The sequence below is a fragment of the Capricornis sumatraensis genome, chromosome 7 (genome assembly GCF_032405125.1).
Source record: "Capricornis sumatraensis isolate serow.1 chromosome 7, serow.2, whole genome shotgun sequence".
NCBI lineage: Eukaryota > Metazoa > Chordata > Mammalia > Artiodactyla > Bovidae > Capricornis > Capricornis sumatraensis.
Genome location: NC_091075.1, coordinates 26,365,069 through 26,385,876, shown reverse-complemented (window position 1 = coordinate 26,385,876; position 20,808 = coordinate 26,365,069). Strand labels below are relative to the sequence as shown.

General features: G+C 36.5%; 1 protein-coding gene across 2 annotated transcripts in view; it reads right to left on the bottom strand.

Moving 5' to 3' along the window:
- The window catches only part of PPP3CA (protein phosphatase 3 catalytic subunit alpha), a 321,661-nt gene that overhangs the window by 54,616 nt on the left and 246,237 nt on the right, over window positions 1-20,808 (bottom strand). For both annotated transcript variants that reach the window (XM_068975525.1, XM_068975523.1), the window contains exons 3-6: window positions 19,740-19,864; window positions 11,497-11,608; window positions 8,894-9,039; window positions 5,714-5,853 (exon numbers count right to left, since the gene is read on the bottom strand). In XM_068975525.1, the coding sequence (XP_068831626.1) occupies window positions 5,714-5,853; window positions 8,894-9,039; window positions 11,497-11,608; window positions 19,740-19,864 (523 nt within the window). The remainder of the gene's footprint in view (window positions 1-5,713; window positions 5,854-8,893; window positions 9,040-11,496; window positions 11,609-19,739; window positions 19,865-20,808) is intronic.

Sequence of the window (20,808 nt, the reverse complement as noted above, 5' to 3'; positions counted from 1 at the left end):
CACCATGGTGTGGAGGGAAGAATACACCACAGAATGAATGGTGAGTCAGCAACTCCAGATTCCAGCAGTAGCTGTTCCATTTAGCAGTTGTGACTTGTGTTAGATCTCAGAGGCAATGACTTACGGGGATTAGTAGACAGGTAAGGTGCTAGAATTACACACACACACACACACACACACACACACACACGGAGGAATAGGAAGGAGACTGAGCGTGAGCAAAGGTGAGGTAAAAAAGACAAAATCTTGAGAAATGATAGAAAAACCTGTTTTGGCATCAGAGCAAACAGCTCTTACTAGACTAGACTCATTCTGCTGATGCTCTTATTTTTGTTTCTGGTTATGTTAAAATATATTTTAGACCCTGAAATAAATCTTGTAGATTTCAGATGCTTTAACCATGCTAACACCCAGCAAGCATTATTAAAATGGCTATTTTATGCTTCTATGCCTTTGCATATCCTTTCCCCTATGCTTGTTTGTTTGTTTCTTCATGAAGGACCACTTTTCCGCCAAGCCTGGGCTAAATTATCACTTGGGAAACCTCCCCTTCAAACCTACCTCACCCTGAGGTGTACAAAATTGCCGCATCCACCATGTTCCCATAACATATGAATCTAATATATCACTTGTCATGCCGTAGTGTAATTTATGTTTCTACATCTGCTCTCCAGTAACAGTGAATGAATGCCTTAAGAGACAGGCACTTTTATTTGTCTTCATATCCTAAACGCTCAGCAGCAATTTTTCAGCTTACTGATGCTCATATGCAATTGTTGTAGTAGCCTCAACATGGGCGGTTACATAAGTGAGAGATGCAAAGGGTTTCTCTCCCTCACTGGCTTCAGCAGAGCAGAGGCAGCCAGCCTGCAACCCCTTGCCAGTGGACCAAGAGAAAGCCTCCACTCACCTCTCTGGTGCCCCTGTAGCTCTCAGCCTGGTAGGAGGGAGGGCTCACTCCCCTGCCCAGCTCCCTCTCTGCTCCTTGGGACCTGTCAATGGATTACTGGATGTCCTGGTGCTGCCTGGATGATGCCAAGACTATTGTTTCCTAGGACGTGCTGTGTTTTCTCTCTGCCCAAGGGTGCTCTAACTAATTTCATTTTACCCACTAAGGATCATGTCTGGTAGGGTTCCAACTCTTCCTGCCAGAACTTCACCAGAGCTTAAGCCCTTACTTGCTCCTGGCTGCCAGGTGCCTCGGGAGCAGTGAGCGAATTTTATTTAAGGCAAACTTTTATTGAAGTCCAACATTTTAACAGAAAACTGCACACATGAGAAGATGACAAATTGATACACAAGACTGCACAAATCAGACAATTACAACTGGACACCCTTGTAACTAGCATTCGTATCGAGACAAAGAACATTACCTGAATCCCAGCAACTTTTCACATCTTCTTTGAGGCACCATTACCTCCTCACTAAGGGTAACTACCATCCTGGTTTTTAATGTTATAGATCTGCTTGCTCTAATGCTGAATTCCTATTTCAATGAAATCACCAAGTATATCCCCTTTAGTATCTGGTTTCTTCAGCTCATCATTATACTTGCGACATGCATCCATGTTGTTCTGTGCAGTTTTGGTTAACTCATTCTCATATGCTGTATTTAGCTGTATAAATATTCTACAATTTATTATTCATTCTACTAAATAGACATTTGGGCTGTTTCTATTACTTGGCTATTGAATACTGCTGCTATGAACAATCTTGTATATGTCTTTTGGCACACATGTGCAAGTGTTCCTAGTTGATATAAAAACAGGAGTCAAATAGCTTAGTTATGAAGCCCAGCTTTAGTGTATACCAAAGCAGCTACCTATAATTTGGGACTGGAGGTCCAGTGAGACCATTTGGGTAGTCATCTTTCTAGAATTCCCAGAGCATTATTTTCCTCATATTTTTTACCACTTTCCCTGCCTGCAAGAGCCTTCACCACTGATTCTGGTTGGATATATCCTACTCATCCTTTTAAACCTCAGTTTAACAGTATTTCCACCATGAGGAGTCTCTTAAACACCATCCATCCTTGTTTGGGTCTGTGTGTGTGTGTGTGTGTGTGTGTGTGTGTGTGTGAAAGAGAGAGATAACTTCCAAACATCGCAAAACTACTCACCTTGAAATTTATTTGTCAGTTTATTTTTCAGCCTCTGACACTAGACTGTCATTCCCTCAAAGGCAGGGACTCCAAGCATCTATAAAACCTCACAGAAGGCATATATAGTACATGTTCGGCTAATATTTGTTAAATAATTGAACGAGTGAATGAATTCTCCAAAGAATACCCGTGAATCTGGAAGAGCTGAATTGAGGTGAGGGGAGGGGAAGGATGCTGTGAAAGCAGGTATGATTTCAACAGACTAAAAATGGTCTTGAACTCAGAGTGGGAAGGAGGGAAGGCAGGATGGTCTAGATGCTGGTTATATTTTAAAGAGAGGGCCATTAATATATGATGACTGGTTAGTGGTGATTTCAATGCAAGAAGAAAAAGAAAAAATATTTGCTACTCTGTATAACTGGGAAAATAAACTGTTAATAGAAACAGAAAAACCAGGAGAAATCCCCAGTGGAAAGGTAAATAATAAACCTCTTCAAGCAAGGTGAGTTCAAGAGAAGGTAACAAAGGAACATCTAAGATGAAAAATTCCAGCAGAAAACTAGAAATAGAGAATGCAAGCTCAGGAAAGATAAAGAGATAAATGGACCAGGCACAGATCTGGTGATCTAACCAGAGTTCATAGTTGACGGTGAGGCTAAGGACACAGATGAGGTTCTTGGGTAGAGTGTGAAGGAAAAACTGTCAAGAACAGGAGGAAGACAAAGAGACACAGTGGAACAGACAGGGATCTGCCTGATAAGTTGGAGGGCAAGCAGGATCTGTGGAGAAGGAGGAGCCACAGGACGTCTAGGTGGAAAGGGCTGTCAGGAGTGCCAATTGCAAAAGAGCAGTGTTGCAGCCTGGGGACAGAGGAAAGGCTGCCGACCCGCGATTAAGAAACCAACGGTGAAGTGAGCTGCCATTTGCAGCTTCAAAAACACATTTTAAGTGCCCCTCAAGATGTTTTTCAAATCTCAGTGCTTAGAGGAATGTGAGACTGGTTAGTTAAACTTACTCCTGGAGCAAGCTAAATCTAGAACACAAAGCTCACAGGACACACCCAAGGCCAACAACCCAAAGCACCAAGTCTGGCCAACAGTTTCATTTGGTCTAATACCTCTGATTTGCCACGATCTTCACGAATCTTTACAATCTAACTCACGGCTAGTTCAAGCATCTCAGTTACTTCAACATTACAGTCACTGAGCGTGCAAACTCTGGTCTAAGGTTCTAAAGGTAACGGTAGCACTGGAGCAAAAGGAGATGCCTTCCTCTGTCACATGCACTATCTTCTATAACTCATGAGCAGCATCAGCAAATCCTTCTAGATGCATTTGTCCGTGGAACTTCATTTTATTTAAACCATTGCCCAGACAATACATTAAATCACGGACAGAGTGGCAGAGAAAATTAAATACACAAACTAGAGATACATGTGAAATAAAACTGGGAGTTGTGGATGAAAGTAACTGCCAATAACTCAAACAGGTAATAACTGCCAGTAACTACCTGTTTTTATTGTTCTTCTACCAATTTTCTTGTCCCTCTGCACCTGTTCTAGACCAGCTTTATAAACCTTGGCCGTAGAAGATGACTTGACACCTTCAAGATGGCACGAAAGAAAAAAATAATCCAAAAGTTCTAGAGGGATGCATGAGCCATTTTTCTCTTCTTCAGATAAGACATAATCCACACGGCTTTACCATTACTCAGAGGACACAGGCTGTGGATTTTGACAGTCAGCATTTGTCATGGCTAAAGATCACTATCTCTTAAGAACCTCTAATGAGATGAGTTTAACAATCATTTTGTTGAGAACAAAGGTGTGAAAGCACACATAATCCTCTAATTATCTAGTTGATGGACTTTATCTCTGATGTAAACACATCTAAGTCTACAGTCACAAAACAAAATATCATAACTTTATACAAGTTCAGCACAGGACTTTATTTAGAAGATGACATATTTGAACAGCTAACTCAGCTAACAGAAGAATATTACACTATGAATTAAAGAATGATTAATACTATATGTGTTAATATCAAAATCAAGAGGTTTATATTTTGTTTGATATTGTATTATTGAAGCGCAACTCAGTGGTATCAAGTAGGTAATTTAAACACTCTTGGTATAATTAAGGATTTAACACTAGATCTGAAAAATTGAACACTTGGCAAATACAGTTGTATTTCAACAAAACAACTTTTCCCTAAAAGTTAGAAGTCTTGAATGAAAGATTACTCCCCAATTAAATAATTAGTGAAAAGAAATCTTCAGGCTTTTTGGAAATACTATACCACGCCTTTATTTTAGCCACAGTTTCTAAAACTTGGAAATGAACTGTAAATTTTCTGATAAAGAGGCTTAGAACAGACCTCTTAATATTTAAAACAAAGACTATTCTTTGAATGATGGTTTACAGTGAACAAGACTTTCTGTTCACAAACTTCAATTCCTCAATCACATCAACAGATAAGCAAAAGGAAACGTTTTTGCCCCATCAGGAAAACAATGTATGGAACAAAATATTCCAGAATAACTCTGATCAGTGTTATGCAGGAGGATGATATCTGCTTACTCAAGAGATGAAAGACATGTAGTTGGATGCAGTTCACAGAGTTCGTCCAGTCTGAGCATTAGCTTAGCTGCCAGGGCAGGAATTGAGTGTAAACTTCAATGGCTACTGGGTATGATTTTTCAGTTAAGAGAAAAAAAAACAAAACCAAAAACCCACACTGTATTCTAGAACTTAAATTCTCAACTTCTCCATAATCTCTTTTTCATTTTCATTCTGGCCACTTTCACATCAATCTGTACATCTGATAAGGGAACCTAGTGAAACTGTGGGTAATAAATGCAGTAGGCCAAAACTGAGGTAAAATAAGATGCCAGGAAGATCATGAGGACATGTAAAAATCCCAATTGAGTTGCTGACTTCTTTCTGAAGTGCTCTGAAATGCTACGGGTATGGGGAAATCTCCATACATTTGCAAACAGAAACATTACTATAAAAATTTTGTCAATATGGCTTGTCAAGTGTTAAAAATAAATTTACGGTGGTACTTATATACTGGGTTGCTACTAATTTTAATTAATTATTCAGGAAGTCTGATGAACTTAGGAAAATTTAAGAATAACTTGAAAATAATTTAGCTAACCAATTTAAAATTGTTTTTCTGATTTAAGATATGAACACTGGTAAAAGCATTTTTAAGTGATTACATAATTGAATGAAAAAAAAATCAAGGCTGGATTTTTTTCCCTATGGTTCTTGAAACAGACCCAACTTTCTGCTAAACCCTACTATCTTCTTCAGCTGCTTGGACATCATGAAACTACTTGCCTCTTTTATGCCTTTTCTATTCTTCACGGATAGCGTATCTATACATCTATATCAGCACATCCATTTATTTATCTATACATTTATTTGTTTATATTTTTATTTTCCAGGGGCTAAGAATCTATTTGAACCAGGCTTCAAAAGCGAAACTTCATTTGTATTTGTTTCCTAGAAAAGTTACACACATAACAAATGAATCAAATGCATGGACTGATCAATGACAACAGTTACAAACGAGACATGCTCCAGGAGGCGGAGCTCTCCGACCTCACCTGTAGAAGTATGAACACCCCCTGACTGTGTTGTGAGTGAAATGTTCCTGAGTCTTCTCATTTCCAAAATCTTCCAGCGGGTCTGACCACAGGATATCACACATAGGTCCATAAGCAGGTGGTTCTTTGAATCGGTCTAACTAAGAAAAATAGAAGACAGAGAGCAAAATACTAATCTTCGGAAAGTTGGAACTTAGAAAATAGAAGAAACCAGCATTTCACAAAACCCATCTTTGCTTCCCAGTCACTGTGCAGAGTGAACTCCCCAACCTTTCTCCTGTTCTGAGGTCTTTCCTCCCCTTTCTTCTACTCCTCACCTCTTCCGTTTTCCTTCCTTCTTCCTCCTGATGCTCAATTATCATCTGCCTCCATTTCACCGTATACCTCCCTCTCGCCTCTTTAATTCCCACTCTGTTTTTCCTTCCTCCTGATTTCCTCTTTGTCTTTCTCTCCTCCTTTTTTTTTTTTAAATCTAGCCAAGTGTTTTAGTTATTACCAACTGATGTTCTACCTGTGTTTCATTTCTTGGGAAGCTTTTATTTTACTTGATTTTGGGGAAAATTTTTGTTACTGCCTCCCATTGAAATGTGATTTAGAAATCAGGAGAGGGAACAACTTATGGTGTTCGTATTTAACAATATAATTTTGAGAACAGACAGATTTCATTTTGAGAGTAAGTACATGCTGTATGACATTTTGGGTATTCACTCATTAGGGGTTAGGTTTCTAATTAAAACCAAGCTGATTAGAGTTACCTTACATACCAATCCTAACAATAAGCAGTAAAATAAACCCCAATTTAGCAGGTCATTTTTCAGTTCACAGTCCTAATTTTCCTAGCTTTACCTGAAGTCCTCATATGAAATCAATTTTCAAATTTTCTAGCTATACACGTTAAGCAAAGCCATATTTCAATTTAAAATCGTACATTTAGAAGCTGTGAGCACTATAATAACTGAAAATGATATTTCACCAACAATTTTATAACATTGTCACTTTCCCATAGTTTATCCTGATTTAACTGCAATGAAAGGATTTGGGGTGAAGTTAGCAGATACTAGGGAGTCTCTCGAAGAAAAGCATAACACAGCTATGAAAACTCATTAAGAACTGAAATTCTGCATATTTGATACTACAATATTAAAAAAAATAACCCACGGGACAGGTGAATATGTAAGTCTGACAGCCCACGAAATTCTTTTTCTGAGACATACAAGGTAATGTAAATAATGGTCTTGCTACATAGTGTTTTTTTTTTTACTAATATCTAAAAAGTACGAAGCATATATTTCACATTTTCAACACCCAATGAAAACCTTCAATAAGACAAGACCCTCTATATTTGAACCATTTTGTGATCCATAAAATATTCATTGCGAACTTAGACTTGCTTAACAGACTTAAATAATTTACGCTTTGGAATAATTCATACAAGAAAAATAATGCTTGTCCATAAAAATACAGAATTTCTTTCTAAGAAACAAGAACTTAGTATCAGGGCTAGAGCCATAAAGGAGACACTTTCCGACAAAAGTGGCTTCCCAGCTAGGGCTTTGGTAAAAACAACCAGAGTACAGAACTTATGCTGGAAAAGTTATGGAATGCATTCTAAAATTCATATCATCTACAGCTAAACAACTATGAAACTGATTAAATAAAATAAGTGTGGCAGAAACGCTGACATATGGAAAATGCAAACCAAAAATCACTCTACCTCAAAGTCTAAAGCATAATGATAATGAGAGAATTGAACACGCTATCTGAAACATGCTAGAAACAAAGTCCTAGGGTTAGCAAAGGATATTTTAAAAATCTACATAATTTGTGATAAGAAATGTAGTTACTGATTTCAGGAGTCCATCAGATTGCAGAATAAACTGGTTTCATTCATGCAGACTCATGTACTTGAACTCAATGACTACATTTCAGTGTTCCGTCTCCACAGAACTTTAAATGTAAAGCAAATACCAATCCTTTGTGTGTTACAGAACACCAAAAGCAGATGCGTAATGGCATCTTATTAAAAAGGACACAAGCACACAGAGCAGGCTTATTTAATGTACTTTCGTTTCAATTTAAAAATAAAACCCATGCATTTCCTTTCTAACAGGAAAGTAAATACAATCTTATTTTTTACATTTGAAGACCTGAACTTTAATGATAGAGCATTCAGGTAGAATTCAAATGTTTTACTTACCTAAATATCATTTTCCTTTAAAAAGCAATGACATTTTAAAAGGATACTGAGCATAATCAAAGAAATAAACGATGTCTCTTCCACTAAATAAAAATATCCTATGCTACATTTTCTCATGAAAGAGGTATTTCTACACTCAACCTAACTCATCTTTTCTGCTGGCTAAAACAATGCTAATAGATAGTGTTAAATTAAGTAGAAAAATATCTCTTGTAAAAAATGAACTGCTTGTCACCTCACCACTCAATACAATCAATAGAATAGCATCATCGCCTTTGTTAGATAGTTACGTTAAAAGTTTAAGCTGCAAAAGCAGATTTTTTAAAGAATAATAATATGGACACATTTTAAAAGTCCTGTTGTGATATTTCCCCAAGACAAAAATGATGTCTTTTAACTGTAACATATCATGAATATACAATGGGTTGTTTGAAACAAGTCAAAAGGAAATGAAAAGGCATATATGTATATCTTTTTTGTGATCAAATATTTTACATTTCTAATGTCATTTCACATGGCAAAATGAACCTTGAAGTTTTAAAGTATAAATATATCCTTCTTTCTAGATAAAAAATGAATACAAAGAAGATATTCACGACTAGTTTGCTGCTACTGCTAAGTCACTTCAGTTGTGTCCGACTCTGGTCGACCCCATAGATGGCAGCCCACCAGGCTCCCCAGTCCCTGGGATTCTCCAGGCAAGAACACTGGAGTGGGTTGCCATTTCCTTCTCCAATGCATGAAAGTGAAGTTGCTCAGTCGTGTCCGACTCTTAGCGACCCCATGGACTGCAGCCTACCAGGCTCCTCCGTCCATGGGATTTTCCAGGCAAGAGTCCTGGAGTGGGGTGCCATTGCCTTCTCCCACGACTACTTTAGATCATTTTAATTCAAAACGTTATCGTTAAAGGCAGGGAAATTAATGTTATGCATTTATTACTGAAGGACTAAAAATGGCTAGACCTGGAAAACAACAGAACTTACTTTTCTGATATCATCTAAAGTGTTTATCTCTGGAGACAAACCGCCGTGTACACACAGGAACTGCTGGTTCATCAGGGCAGCCAGGGGCAGGCAGTCAAAGGCATCCATGCAGGCATCATATACACGTTCTGAATACTTTATTTTACCTTTAAAACATTATCAAAAACCAATTACTTACTCTTATGATTTCAGAAGTAGGATTGGTTCATAAAAATTAATTTTTTTGTTTTCTTGCTGGAATCATATTAGCATATAACTACACATGCAAAGTTCTAAATATGATTAAAGACTTTTAAAAGTTATATATTAACGTTTACATCTACTGTTTTTTACTTTTGTGGTTCATCCATACTTGACCATCTTTAATAATTTTTTCTATAATGGAGGAGAGAACTTTTGCATACATACATTTCTGCTATTTATTTACAGTGTTAGTTGCTCAGTCATGTCCACTCCATGTGACCCCATGGACTGTAGCCTGCCAGGCTCCCTTATCCATGGAATTCTCCAGGCAAGAATACTGGAGTGGGTAGTCATTCCCTTCTCCAGGGGATCTTCGTGACCCAGGAACTGAACATGGATCGCCTGCATTGCAGGGAGATTCTTTACCATGTGAGCCCCCAGAGAAGTCCTATTTATCTACAAATGTATATTAAATACAGAACAGAACACAAAAACTAGGAGATCAATGGAAGAAGATACAAAACTGGATCATTCTCCCGAACTTTCTTATAGAAAAGCAGATAGCAAGAAAGTTTCCAATGTTCCTTCTAAATCACTGCACATTGCTTTTCCTTTATTAACTTACAACTAATGTTTTTAGAGAAGTTTTGTGTTCCATTGAAATAGGGCTAAATGAATGACAGAAAGAAATTTAAGTTTCCAAAGACAATGAGGGAAATTAAGACAGAGGAAAATGACATTTATATGAGGTACTCCTCACCCCTAGTTTATTTCTGTAAGAAGTTGTCTTTAATTCTGTAAAATCTACTTGAGGCTGGTAAATCCTTTGCGTCCAGAAAGAGAAGCACAAGGTTCAATCTGTCCTCCATTTGATTTTATTGAGTGATTTGAGATTAAAAAGTAGGATTATCCTGAACGGCAATATTCTGACTACTTTAAAATATAATTTACTCGCTTGTTGCTTAGGCTTGTTGTTGTTGTTAAGTTGGTAAGTCATTTCCAACTCTTTGCAACCTCATGGACTGCAGCATGCCAGGATTCCCTGTCCTTCATTATCTCCTGGAGTTTGCTCAAACTCATGTCCATTGAGTCAGTGATGCCATCCAACCATCTCATCTCTGTCACCCCCTTCTCCTCCTGCTTCAATTTTTCCCAGCATTAGAGTCTTTTCCAATGAGTTGGCTCTTTGCATCAGGTGGCCAAAGTACTGGAGTTTCAGCTTCAGTATCAGTCCTTTCAATGAATATTCAGGATTGATTTCCTTTAGGATTGACTGGTTGGATCTCCTTGCTGTCCAAGGGATTCTCAAGGGTCTTCTCCAACACCACAGTTCAAAAGCATTAATTCTTTAGCACTCAGCTTTCTTTATGGTCCAACTCATATCTATACATGACTACTAGAAAAACATAGCTTTTACCATGTGGACCTTTGTCATCCAAGTGATGTCTCTGCTTTTTAATATGCAGTCTAGGTTTTTCAGTTTTTCTTCCTAGGAACAAGCATCTTTTAATCTGCTGTCTAGGTTTGTCACAACTTTTCTTTCTAGCAGCAAGCATCTTTCAGTTTCATACCTGCAGTCACCATCTGCAGTGATTTTAGAGACCAAGAAAATAAAATCTGTAACAGCTTCTACTTTTTCCACTTCTATTTGCCATTAAGTGCTGGGACTAGATGCCATTATCTTCATTTTTTGAGGGGTGAGTTTTAAGCCAGCTCTTTGGCTTTCCTCTTTCACCCTTATCAAGAGGCTCTTTAGCGCCTCTTCACTTTCTGCCATATGGGTGGTGTCATCTTCATATCTGAGATTGTTGATATTTCTCCTGGAAATCTTGATTCCAGCTTGTGATTCATGCAGCCCAGCATTTCACATGATATACTTTGCATATAAGTTAAATAAGCAGGGTGACAACATACAGTCTTGATGTATTCCTTTATCAATTTGGAACCAGTCAGTTGTTCCATGTCCAGGTCTAACTGTTGCTTCCTGACCTGCATACAGATTTCTCAGGAAGCAGGTAGGGTGAACTGGTATTCCCATCTGTTTAAGAATTTTCCACAGTCTGATGTATCCACACAGCCAAAAGCTTTGGCTTAGATGATTTTCTGGAAACCCCTTGCTTTTTCTATGATCCAATGAATGCTGACAATTTGATCTCTGGTTCCTGTGCCTTTTCTAAACCTTAGGCTAAATCACATCAAATATTAATTCAAATTTTATATCATTTATAAAGAACTTATACTTTGAAAAGAAATTCTTAATTCTCTTAACTCGCCATGCTCAGAAAGTAGTATGAAATGATATGGTCTCATTTTTTGAGCTTTTTACTTTTAAGCAATGGATCATAATGTAAAACTCTGTATGGATTAAAATGACTATTTAGCATACACGATGTTAAAAAAGAAACCAGAAGTATACTTACATTCTTGTTTAAATGTGAAATACTCTGTTAGATGTCTACATTCATGATTTCCACGAAGTAAAAACAGTGTTTTGGGGTAAAGAATTTTCAAAGCCCACAAATACAGCACACACTGAGAAAAAAAAGAATAATATAAAAATAAATATTTTCCATTATAGTTACACATACTTTGGCTCACATACCAGGAAGATATTAACAAAATGTGCTAGTATGGCCAAAAGTCTCCAAAAGACTATGTCTTTTTTAAGGAAGATATTGAAAATCAAACAGAAAATATTATTTCGGTACCAAGCCAGATTCATCTATGTGTGCTCAGCTGCTCAACTGTGTCCAAATCTTTCGCACACCCATGGACTATAGCCTGCCAGACTCCTCTGTCCATGGGATTCTCCAGGAAGGAATACTGGAGTGGGTTGCCATTTCCTTCTCCAAATGTTCATCTATACTAAAATATAAACATTGCATTGGGGATCTAGACAACACACGCAAACAAACAATGGACTACATACAGTCTGTTGGATAAAACCAAAATGAAAATATATTAAAAATGAAAATATACTTGTGTAAAAGTATGAGAAGAAATGTGATGAACAGCTAATAAATAAAATAAACGCACTTCTCTTTGTAAAGCGAATTATTTTGAATAGAAATGGAAGAATTAGCAAGGAAAGGCCTGACAAAATTTGGAAGCAGACACTGATAAGCTCAGGCTAACCTGGATTGTGTCTCTATTTCCTGTTATGCTCTTTTCTCCTTCACTAGTCTTCTCTCCCATTATCTTGTCTCTTATTTCAGTGCTTTTGGTATTTAAAGCCTTGACCTTTTCATTTCATATATAATTGTAATCAAAATGAAGGCCAAGGAATCTCACTACACATGCTGTTGACAGCTAGGGGAAACTTTTCATATATCTTAAAACTCACAAAATGATTAGTTGTATATTGCAGTTTGTATAAAAATGAGGCTTGGAATCAACCTCCCTTGACACAGTCTTCCAGAAGCATGAATTAAGATAACTGGGATACTCAAGTATTAACATCAATTTCATTATCCTCAAATAGCATTCATTAAAAATCCACAGGGAAGAAAAAATCACACTGAAAACAAGTGTGCTTTTTAATTCTCATGAACTTTATTCCGAAAGTGAAGCTAAAGAACCAGAAGAATATTGAGACAAGTCTGATTCTAGTTACTAAAATCTAAAACCCCAAATAATGCAATATTTACATTTTAATAATGAGCTTTCTAACATATGGTAGGAATGAGGGACAAGCTACTGGCAATTCATCTGTAGTGCTGCCTATGAACAATCATCATTTCTGTCAGCCCATATGATTATTTATTAAGTCAATGGAAGTAACTGTTTGAATACATAGCCCTGGTTTTAAAGAAAGAAAAAATATGCATTATTGAGTTGTTCAAGCCAGATACTGTCCCCAACTATGCAATTATAACTGAATAAACAAAAATGATGAGCTGACATCAAATTTTAAATATATATATTACATTAAATAATTTTACAATGACTAGTTTGTGCTTATAATTATTGCCTAAAGTTGATGCAAAAGATGATATTACTATTTCTGAGAAGTTGACCAATGGCCAAATGGAAGGATTATGATCTTTTGATAAGTGTAAAAATCCCCTATTATCTCAGTGGGTAGTAGGTGTTTCAATGAGTCTCTCTTATGTATCAGGTTTAGAGGTGCACTTATAGTGTTCTAGCAAAAGGAATGTATATTATCAAGCTTGTCTCACATTTCAGAGAAGATATACACAGTTATTAACATCAATGTGAGAGCCATTCTTATTTTAAATTTATATGACTGTTATCATATGTATATTTTGGTTATATATTATGTATAAATAGTGTAATTTAAAATTATAAATTGAAAATATAAATTAAATTATAAATTATATATGCATATATCTTTCCCAAATAGATTGCTAACATTGGATGTTGATTTGGAATAGGAATGGGTATGTGAAATTTTTAAAAATTACATTCACTTGTTGAAATTGTATTTAAGGCATATACTGGGGGAGAGACTATGTGCTTTGACTATATTGTAGTTACTTTTTAAAAAGATTTTGTTTTTTGTTTTCACTAAAGCATAATTTATATGCAGTGAAATGTATATATCTTAAATGTACTGGTCAGTGAATTTTTCCATATGTATATTCCCATGAAACCACCACCCAGATTCAGTTACATTTCAGCATCCAGATGGCTTCCTTGTGTCCCTCCCCCAGTCAATATCCTTTGGAAAATGTTACCACAGTTCCGAACTCTTTAGATTAGTTTTACCTATAACAATGCATTTTAAAGCAAAGCTATAATCTCTCCAACAAAAATCTAAACTGCAACTTAACCCCACTCAGATACTACCAAAGGAATCACATTCTAGAGCCCACATACTCTTTTTCTGCCATCTGTTAAAGATCATGTTTTGACATCAGCACATGGTTTTATCACCTCTAGTCTTAATTACTGTAGCTCTTTCATAACTGAAAACTCAAAGGTTCTATGGATTCCTTATTCTATCTATTTACCTTTTCAACGATTCAATACACATTTCATATCCCTTATTATGTAATGGACGTAAAGCTCCCTGCATGGAGCAGAAATTTAGGAAACAGTGACTCCTTTCCTATAAATGAGAAGGAACACAACCAGAAAGGAGAGGGAGTAGAGAGAGAATGGGGGAGAAAAAAGAGAGATGACAGAGAAAAAGGAAGGGAGGGAGGAGGAGGGAAGGAGGAAAGAAAACACTAAAGAAAACTCAGTTTCCAAATTCTTGGCTCAGAGGACCCTAAAAATAAGAGTCTTCTTTTCACATTTTATTTCCCTCTCCCCCGTGGCAAGAATAAAATATCTTCCCAAACACTGAACAAAACCACAAACGCAGCCAATATGGAATAAGTGGCACGGTAAATGACAGGGCAAGGGGTGGACTGGAGAGCGGAGCCCCGCCAGCCTTCGCCCTCAACATCTGGTGGGAGAGGGCTGCCAAGCACAACTCTGTCTTGCTTGCAACTATTTTGTCATCTAAAGTTCTAACATTCTGGAGATCTGAAGAGCTTAAAATTACAACTTGATATTCTTTAAAAGAAAAAAAAAAACAAAGAAAAAAACCCCATGTAAAACATTATCACAATTAATAAACAATGAAATAAAAATTAGTTAAATAGCTGTTTTTTTGGTCCATGTGGTATCAGATGGCTAATATGAATAAAATTTTCATTGGATTTACTGAGTAAGGCAGAAACAGAGGCAAGTTCAATTGGCTTTTTTTTGCATGGTGATATTTAAATCAGTTGCACTAACCACTTTCAACAACACTTTGACTATTTTTTCCCGTCTAAGTAATTAAACAGTTATTTACAGTTTAACGTGGACTTCCCTGGTGGCTGAGATGGTAAAGTGTCTGCCTACAATGCGGGAGACCAGGGTTTGATCCCTGGGCCGGGAAGATCCCCTGGAGAAGGAAATGGCAGCCCACTCCAGTACTCTTGCCTGGAAAATCCCAAGGACAGAGGAGCCTGGTAGGCTACAGTCCACAGGGTTGCAAAGAGTCAGACACGACTGAGAGCCTTCACTTTCCCTTTATAATTTAAAATTAGCTTGGTTTTGTAAATACAAAAGATTTGCGCATCCTCTAATCTTTTTATTAATTATTATCACAGGCGTAGTTTTCTCTTATGTATCTATCTTCCTCAGAGAAGCAGCACTAAGGATATAATTTTCTTCATTAGTTTAATTGGCTTGACTACAGCAGTGCAATGATTTACTTTGTGATTTATTCTTAAAAACTTGTATGGGGAGTCAAGAAGGATGTAAAAGAAGAAGCAAGAAAGGAAACATATATATGAGTGTGTGTATATATATATTCAGCCTCGGATATATATCAAGCAGCTCCCTAAAATAGCTATACATGCTATGAAACATTCCAATCAAAAATGCTGTCTCTCAGTCACAGGACGATCAAGTGAGGGATGTGTATCGGCTGGGAAAAGATCCAGATTTGTGAAATGTCGAATGCTGCTCCTCCAAGCCATCATTTGCCTGGTCTGACAAGCACCCGGAGAAGCAGCGCTGGGGACTCGCAATGCACTATAAAGAGCATCAGATTCGAGGAAACAGCCAAACAGTCTCTTCCCCGTGTCTGTGGCTTCACTCTGTCACCTAACATCACCCGCTGCACTGCTTGCTTGTTATTCTCAGGCAGAAGCACGAACACTGCCTGACATACCGTGGTTCATGCTAGTCTATGGGTTCACAGCTAGTAAATACAATTCTTCCTACTTAAAGGAGTCTGAGGCCTGGGCTGAGATCTAGTTATTAGTGCTGTGGGAGGGGCTCAAGGCAATGTCTTGCAGTGCAGAACGGCTAGAAAGGGAACCCGATGAAGCGAATAGAAGGAAGCAGCTGTGTGTGCCTCTTCTTCCAAATCTGAGTTTTCCGTGCATTCTCATAGAAATACATTCAGCCATGAACCTATATATGTAAGCTTATATGTGTGTACACACATACACACACACACACAGACACAAAGAGATTAGACAGCATAATGCCAGCATCAGAAAGAGGATGGTATTTGATGTGAGACAAATTATGACCCCCAGGCAAAATCACCTCTCTTATCACTACTTAAAAGCTTGCTTGTTTTATTTGGGCTAACTTTATGGGGGACAATTTCTAATTCTGGCAGAAGAAGAGTGGAAGAGAGGCGAGGAGAGAGTTCATAAAATGATCTTCACGTACTGCCCAGAACACATTACCCAGCGCCTGTAAATACTGCCCAGATGAGACTGTATGAAATCTGACCCTACTCTTCAAAGCTAATTTGGTAAAAATTAAACTTAAGTGCTCTTCTTTGCCCAGAGAACAGCCGAAGGAGAAGACTTGCAGTGGAACTCTGAATTATTAAGATGAATCAGGATGTCTGTTAGGAGATAGTACACTCTGGAAAACTGAGCTCTCATTTTAGGATTTGTCTTAAAGCAACAGGTTTGCCCTTTAGATTACATTGGTGAGGGAGTGGACTGTGTGCATGTTTGCACACCTGTAAATTAATAAAACAGTATGTAAAAGTGTCTGCATCACCTACGTGTACATTTTTTTATGGCTTGTTTAGTGAATATATGGCCAAGGCATGCGATTGGAAAGAGCACAGACTTTGAATCTTGGCACTGCCATTTACTGTGTGTGCGAGTCTCTCTGAGCCTTGGTTTTGCAGGCTGGAAAGGAAGACATTCACAAGCTCCTTGCAGAGCTATGAGGAATAAATGAGATCATTTATACTAGGCAAACAATACCATTTCTAATTTGCAAACAATGTCAGTTTCCTTAACCCACAATTAAAAACCTCACAGTATCTTCAGTAAGTGTATTTTACATAAATGACTGTTCTGTTTTAAATAGGATCACATCACTGAGCCATCCTCAAACTCCTCAAAGATCACAATCTAATCAAAACGGATCATTTTTACTTATGAGGCCATCACATTTTTGTCATTTTGTGTGCATGTGGCCAAGTCCCTGGGGCTGTACTCTCAGACTTCTAAAGTTTAATTAAAGAGCTGTTTTTAAAGATGGGAACTATGGTACATGCATCTCAAAAGTTTTAAAGTTTATCAGTGTCCTCTGATAGCCACATTTGGTATTTCCCCAACGTTTGTTTTCAGATTTTTATTCTTTGCTTAAATTACAGAAGATACTAATATATATTACATAAACTATCATAGTTCAAGTATCTAGATTAATTGTAGACTAAAATTAAAATCTACTGAGGAACCAGTTAGTGATTACTGCTTCTCAACTTCTTTACTTTAAAGAAACAGTTCTAAAAAAGCTCTAATTAGAGTTTATGAAGTTTCAAGAGGTAAATAGACTGGTAACGTTAAGAAAAAAAGTTCTAACACAACACTCCATCATTTGGCTGATAAAAATAATCAGTCCCTACAGGAGAGTCTTCACCATTCTTTGCTTAGAAGATGAGATTCAAAGGAAGTATACAGTACACCGATTGCAGTCATTCTCTGAACCTTTCATAGGAACATAGAAATGTCAAATGAATAATGTCAATTTGAGTCACTAAAATAATTTTTAAAAATATTTACTTAGATTCCACATAACCTTAATTTAAGGGAAGAACAGAAACTCTTTACCTCCCATTGCAGTTTCCTGTCTACTACAGTCTTGCTCAAATCTGTCTACACACGGAAATCACATTTAGCCAAGTCAACAAACTCTGGCCCACAGGAAATAACTATGCCCCTTCTGGAAAACGCCTTCAAATGAGAAGGCATACTCTTTCTCTCTTCTTTTCCTTCAAGCTGCACGCCGAAGCTGGTGTGGCCCAACCTCTTGGGTCATGAGGTTGACTTTGGAAGGAGGTCACACTCATCAGATCAATAAGGCAGACAGCCTGGGCCCCTGGGGCCAGGCTGAGTCACACCAGTCATGGTCCACCCATCTATGGGTTTTTACTTGAGAGAGAAATAAACTTCTGTTCAAAACCACCATTATTTTTTTCTTTACTCTTGGCAGATACTAGCCCTAAAGTGATACAAAGGTCTTACAAAATTTGTACTCCTTCTCACTTCTCTGCCATGTTGGTGAAGTCAGCCCATGAATGAGGTTTTACAAGGTTTCTTAATTTCTTCTTCTGTGCCTTTCTCACTTCAGTTTTCCTCTGAGCTAAATCTTACTTGTTCTTTGTTTCTTACCCCAGCCATATATGCTCTCAAAATTCTCCCAAATTTCTATATTCCAGTGGTAATTATCTTCTGTACCCCTTTTATCCCAAGATTTTAATAACCAGTTCAAATAACAATTGAATCCTGGATGACTATCTGTTTTAGACTTCTGATTCTATAGAGCTTTTTATAGTTATAGTTTCCTGTATTGATTTAGGCTTCTGGAGAGCAAGGATGTATACTTCTTTAAATTCTCCCAATTACTGTGCATATACATTTTATGTGCTTGATAAAACTTGCTTACTAAATGGTAGAAATACCTAAATGTATTTCCTTTTTTTGAACTTCTACAACCCTCCCTCCCTTACCAGGATGAATAATTAAGAAACGTGTGATCTTTAAATGTGATTAATATATTGATGGCTATACACAATGTGTATATATATATATATATGTATATGTGTATATATATATAATGTAGTATATATATATATTATATACTACAGACACACATACATATGATCAATGACTGGAGGTGAACTGAATTGGAATACCACCCCCTTCAAAAGTTAGTATAACAGTTTAAAAGTAAAAGCCGTCTAAGAGTGATGTTTTTAAACATTAAATATTCCTATAATAAAATATTATGATAAAATTTTAAAACCTAGAATTTCTTTTATAAATGATTACTATGAATGTATTACATTGGTGTGGGTCTTCAGTAAATTTGATTTCTCTCTTTACTTAAGAATAATTGTTTTCCTTTTTAAAGTATTATTTCCAAGAGTACATATAATGTCATCCGCTATAGCATGAGCCCTTTAAAACTTATTCTTATTTATAATTATTTCTTTTAATAAGTATTTATAAGTTATTTCTATGTATGAAACACCACATTAAGCACCAGGAAGAAGAGCAAAGGTGTGAATAAAACAAGACCCTTGACTTTATTTTGAACGTAACTTCTACTTACCTGAAACAGAAGCAGTTGGGAGGCTGAGGATGAACATCTACTCAAAGGTTATCTGTTTTGTTTTAATAAATGATTTTGACAAATAACCCTAGTTAGATGACAGGTGCCATATAAGACAAAACAGCAGCTGTAAGTGTACTCACACACACTCACACACCAGTGCAGACAGACAGACATGCACTTGATTATCCATTTACAAAAATAACTTAGTGCCTCCTAAGATATAACTGCACAAATCTGTTTATTTAATTGACTTTTATTAGTTCTCTCAAGAGGAGACAGAATTAGCTAATGTAAAATATGATGCAATTTTTGCAAAGTTGCAAATTTGTAAAAAGTACAAAAGGCCAAATCTTACTATTAGCCAATTCCTTGACATTTCTATGCAATAAGAAGCACATAGGAATCAATGAAAAATAGGAATATATAGCATCTCCCAAAGTATATGTATTAGAGTTTATTGTTAAAGACTAGGGATTTATTTAACACAATAATATTCACCACTTTTGTCTTGCTAAAATAGTGTTAATCCATTACTGAACAGCTAAAAGGAATCATGCAGACTTACTTCGATACTGAAGTACCCTCTGTCAACATAGTCCCCTAAGAAGAGGTAGCGAGTGTTGGCAGGAGATCCCCCCACTTCAAAGAGTTTCATCAAGTCAAAGAATTGTCCATGGATGTCCCCACAAACTGAAAGAAACAAAGAAAATTCATTTTATGGTTATATTATGTTCCAATTCTGAATTAGATAATAAAATTATAAAATTTTAGAGCCAGAAGGAATTCAGAGGCCATCTTAGCCACAACATTCTTTTGCAAAACAGGAAAGTAAGACAGAGTTTCCAAAGTTAATCTGTGGCAAACCTCGCTTTGCATCCAGGTCTCTATCACTTCACAGATTAAATGGAAAAATAACAACAACAATAATAATAGCTATTACTGTTGTGCGTTTAACAAGTCTGCACCAGAATTGTTTAACAAAACTGCACTATACTGACAGTTTTATACACAGTTTGTAATTTAACACTAACAATATCATGGAATAGGTTTTCCTTTTGCAGATGTGTCAAAGACAAAGAATTTGGCATAACCTATATACTGATATCTAAACATATATCTATTACATGTTATTGCCTCCTGAAGAAAAGTTGATACATATTATAAAAATTGTATTTAATTGACTCTAAAATGTCATCAATTATAAAACACATCATTATTTTAGGTACCATTAAGAAAGAAAAAAACCAATTAAATTTAAATTGATATCATAAATGAGCATTTTTATAAGATGAACCCTAGTATCAGATGTCAAACTTTTTCCAAATTTTGAAATGAAATCCTATAAACGGTAAAAAAAAAAAAAAAAATCACTGGGAATTGCAATTTCTTAACTTTCTCACCTTCTCTTTAAAACAAAAATTCTTAAAAGCCATGTAGTCTCTCAGTTTAAAAACCAATTATTCAGTACTGTTTCATCTGTTACTTTCAAATCTCTAAAAAATAAATATTATCTCCATTATGGTTATGTGGCTGGACAAGATCACTGTTAAAAATGAATGATAGAGTTTCAATTCAGATTTGTCTAATTCAAAGCTTTTGCTGTCAACTATCATGTTATAATATCTTTGACATTT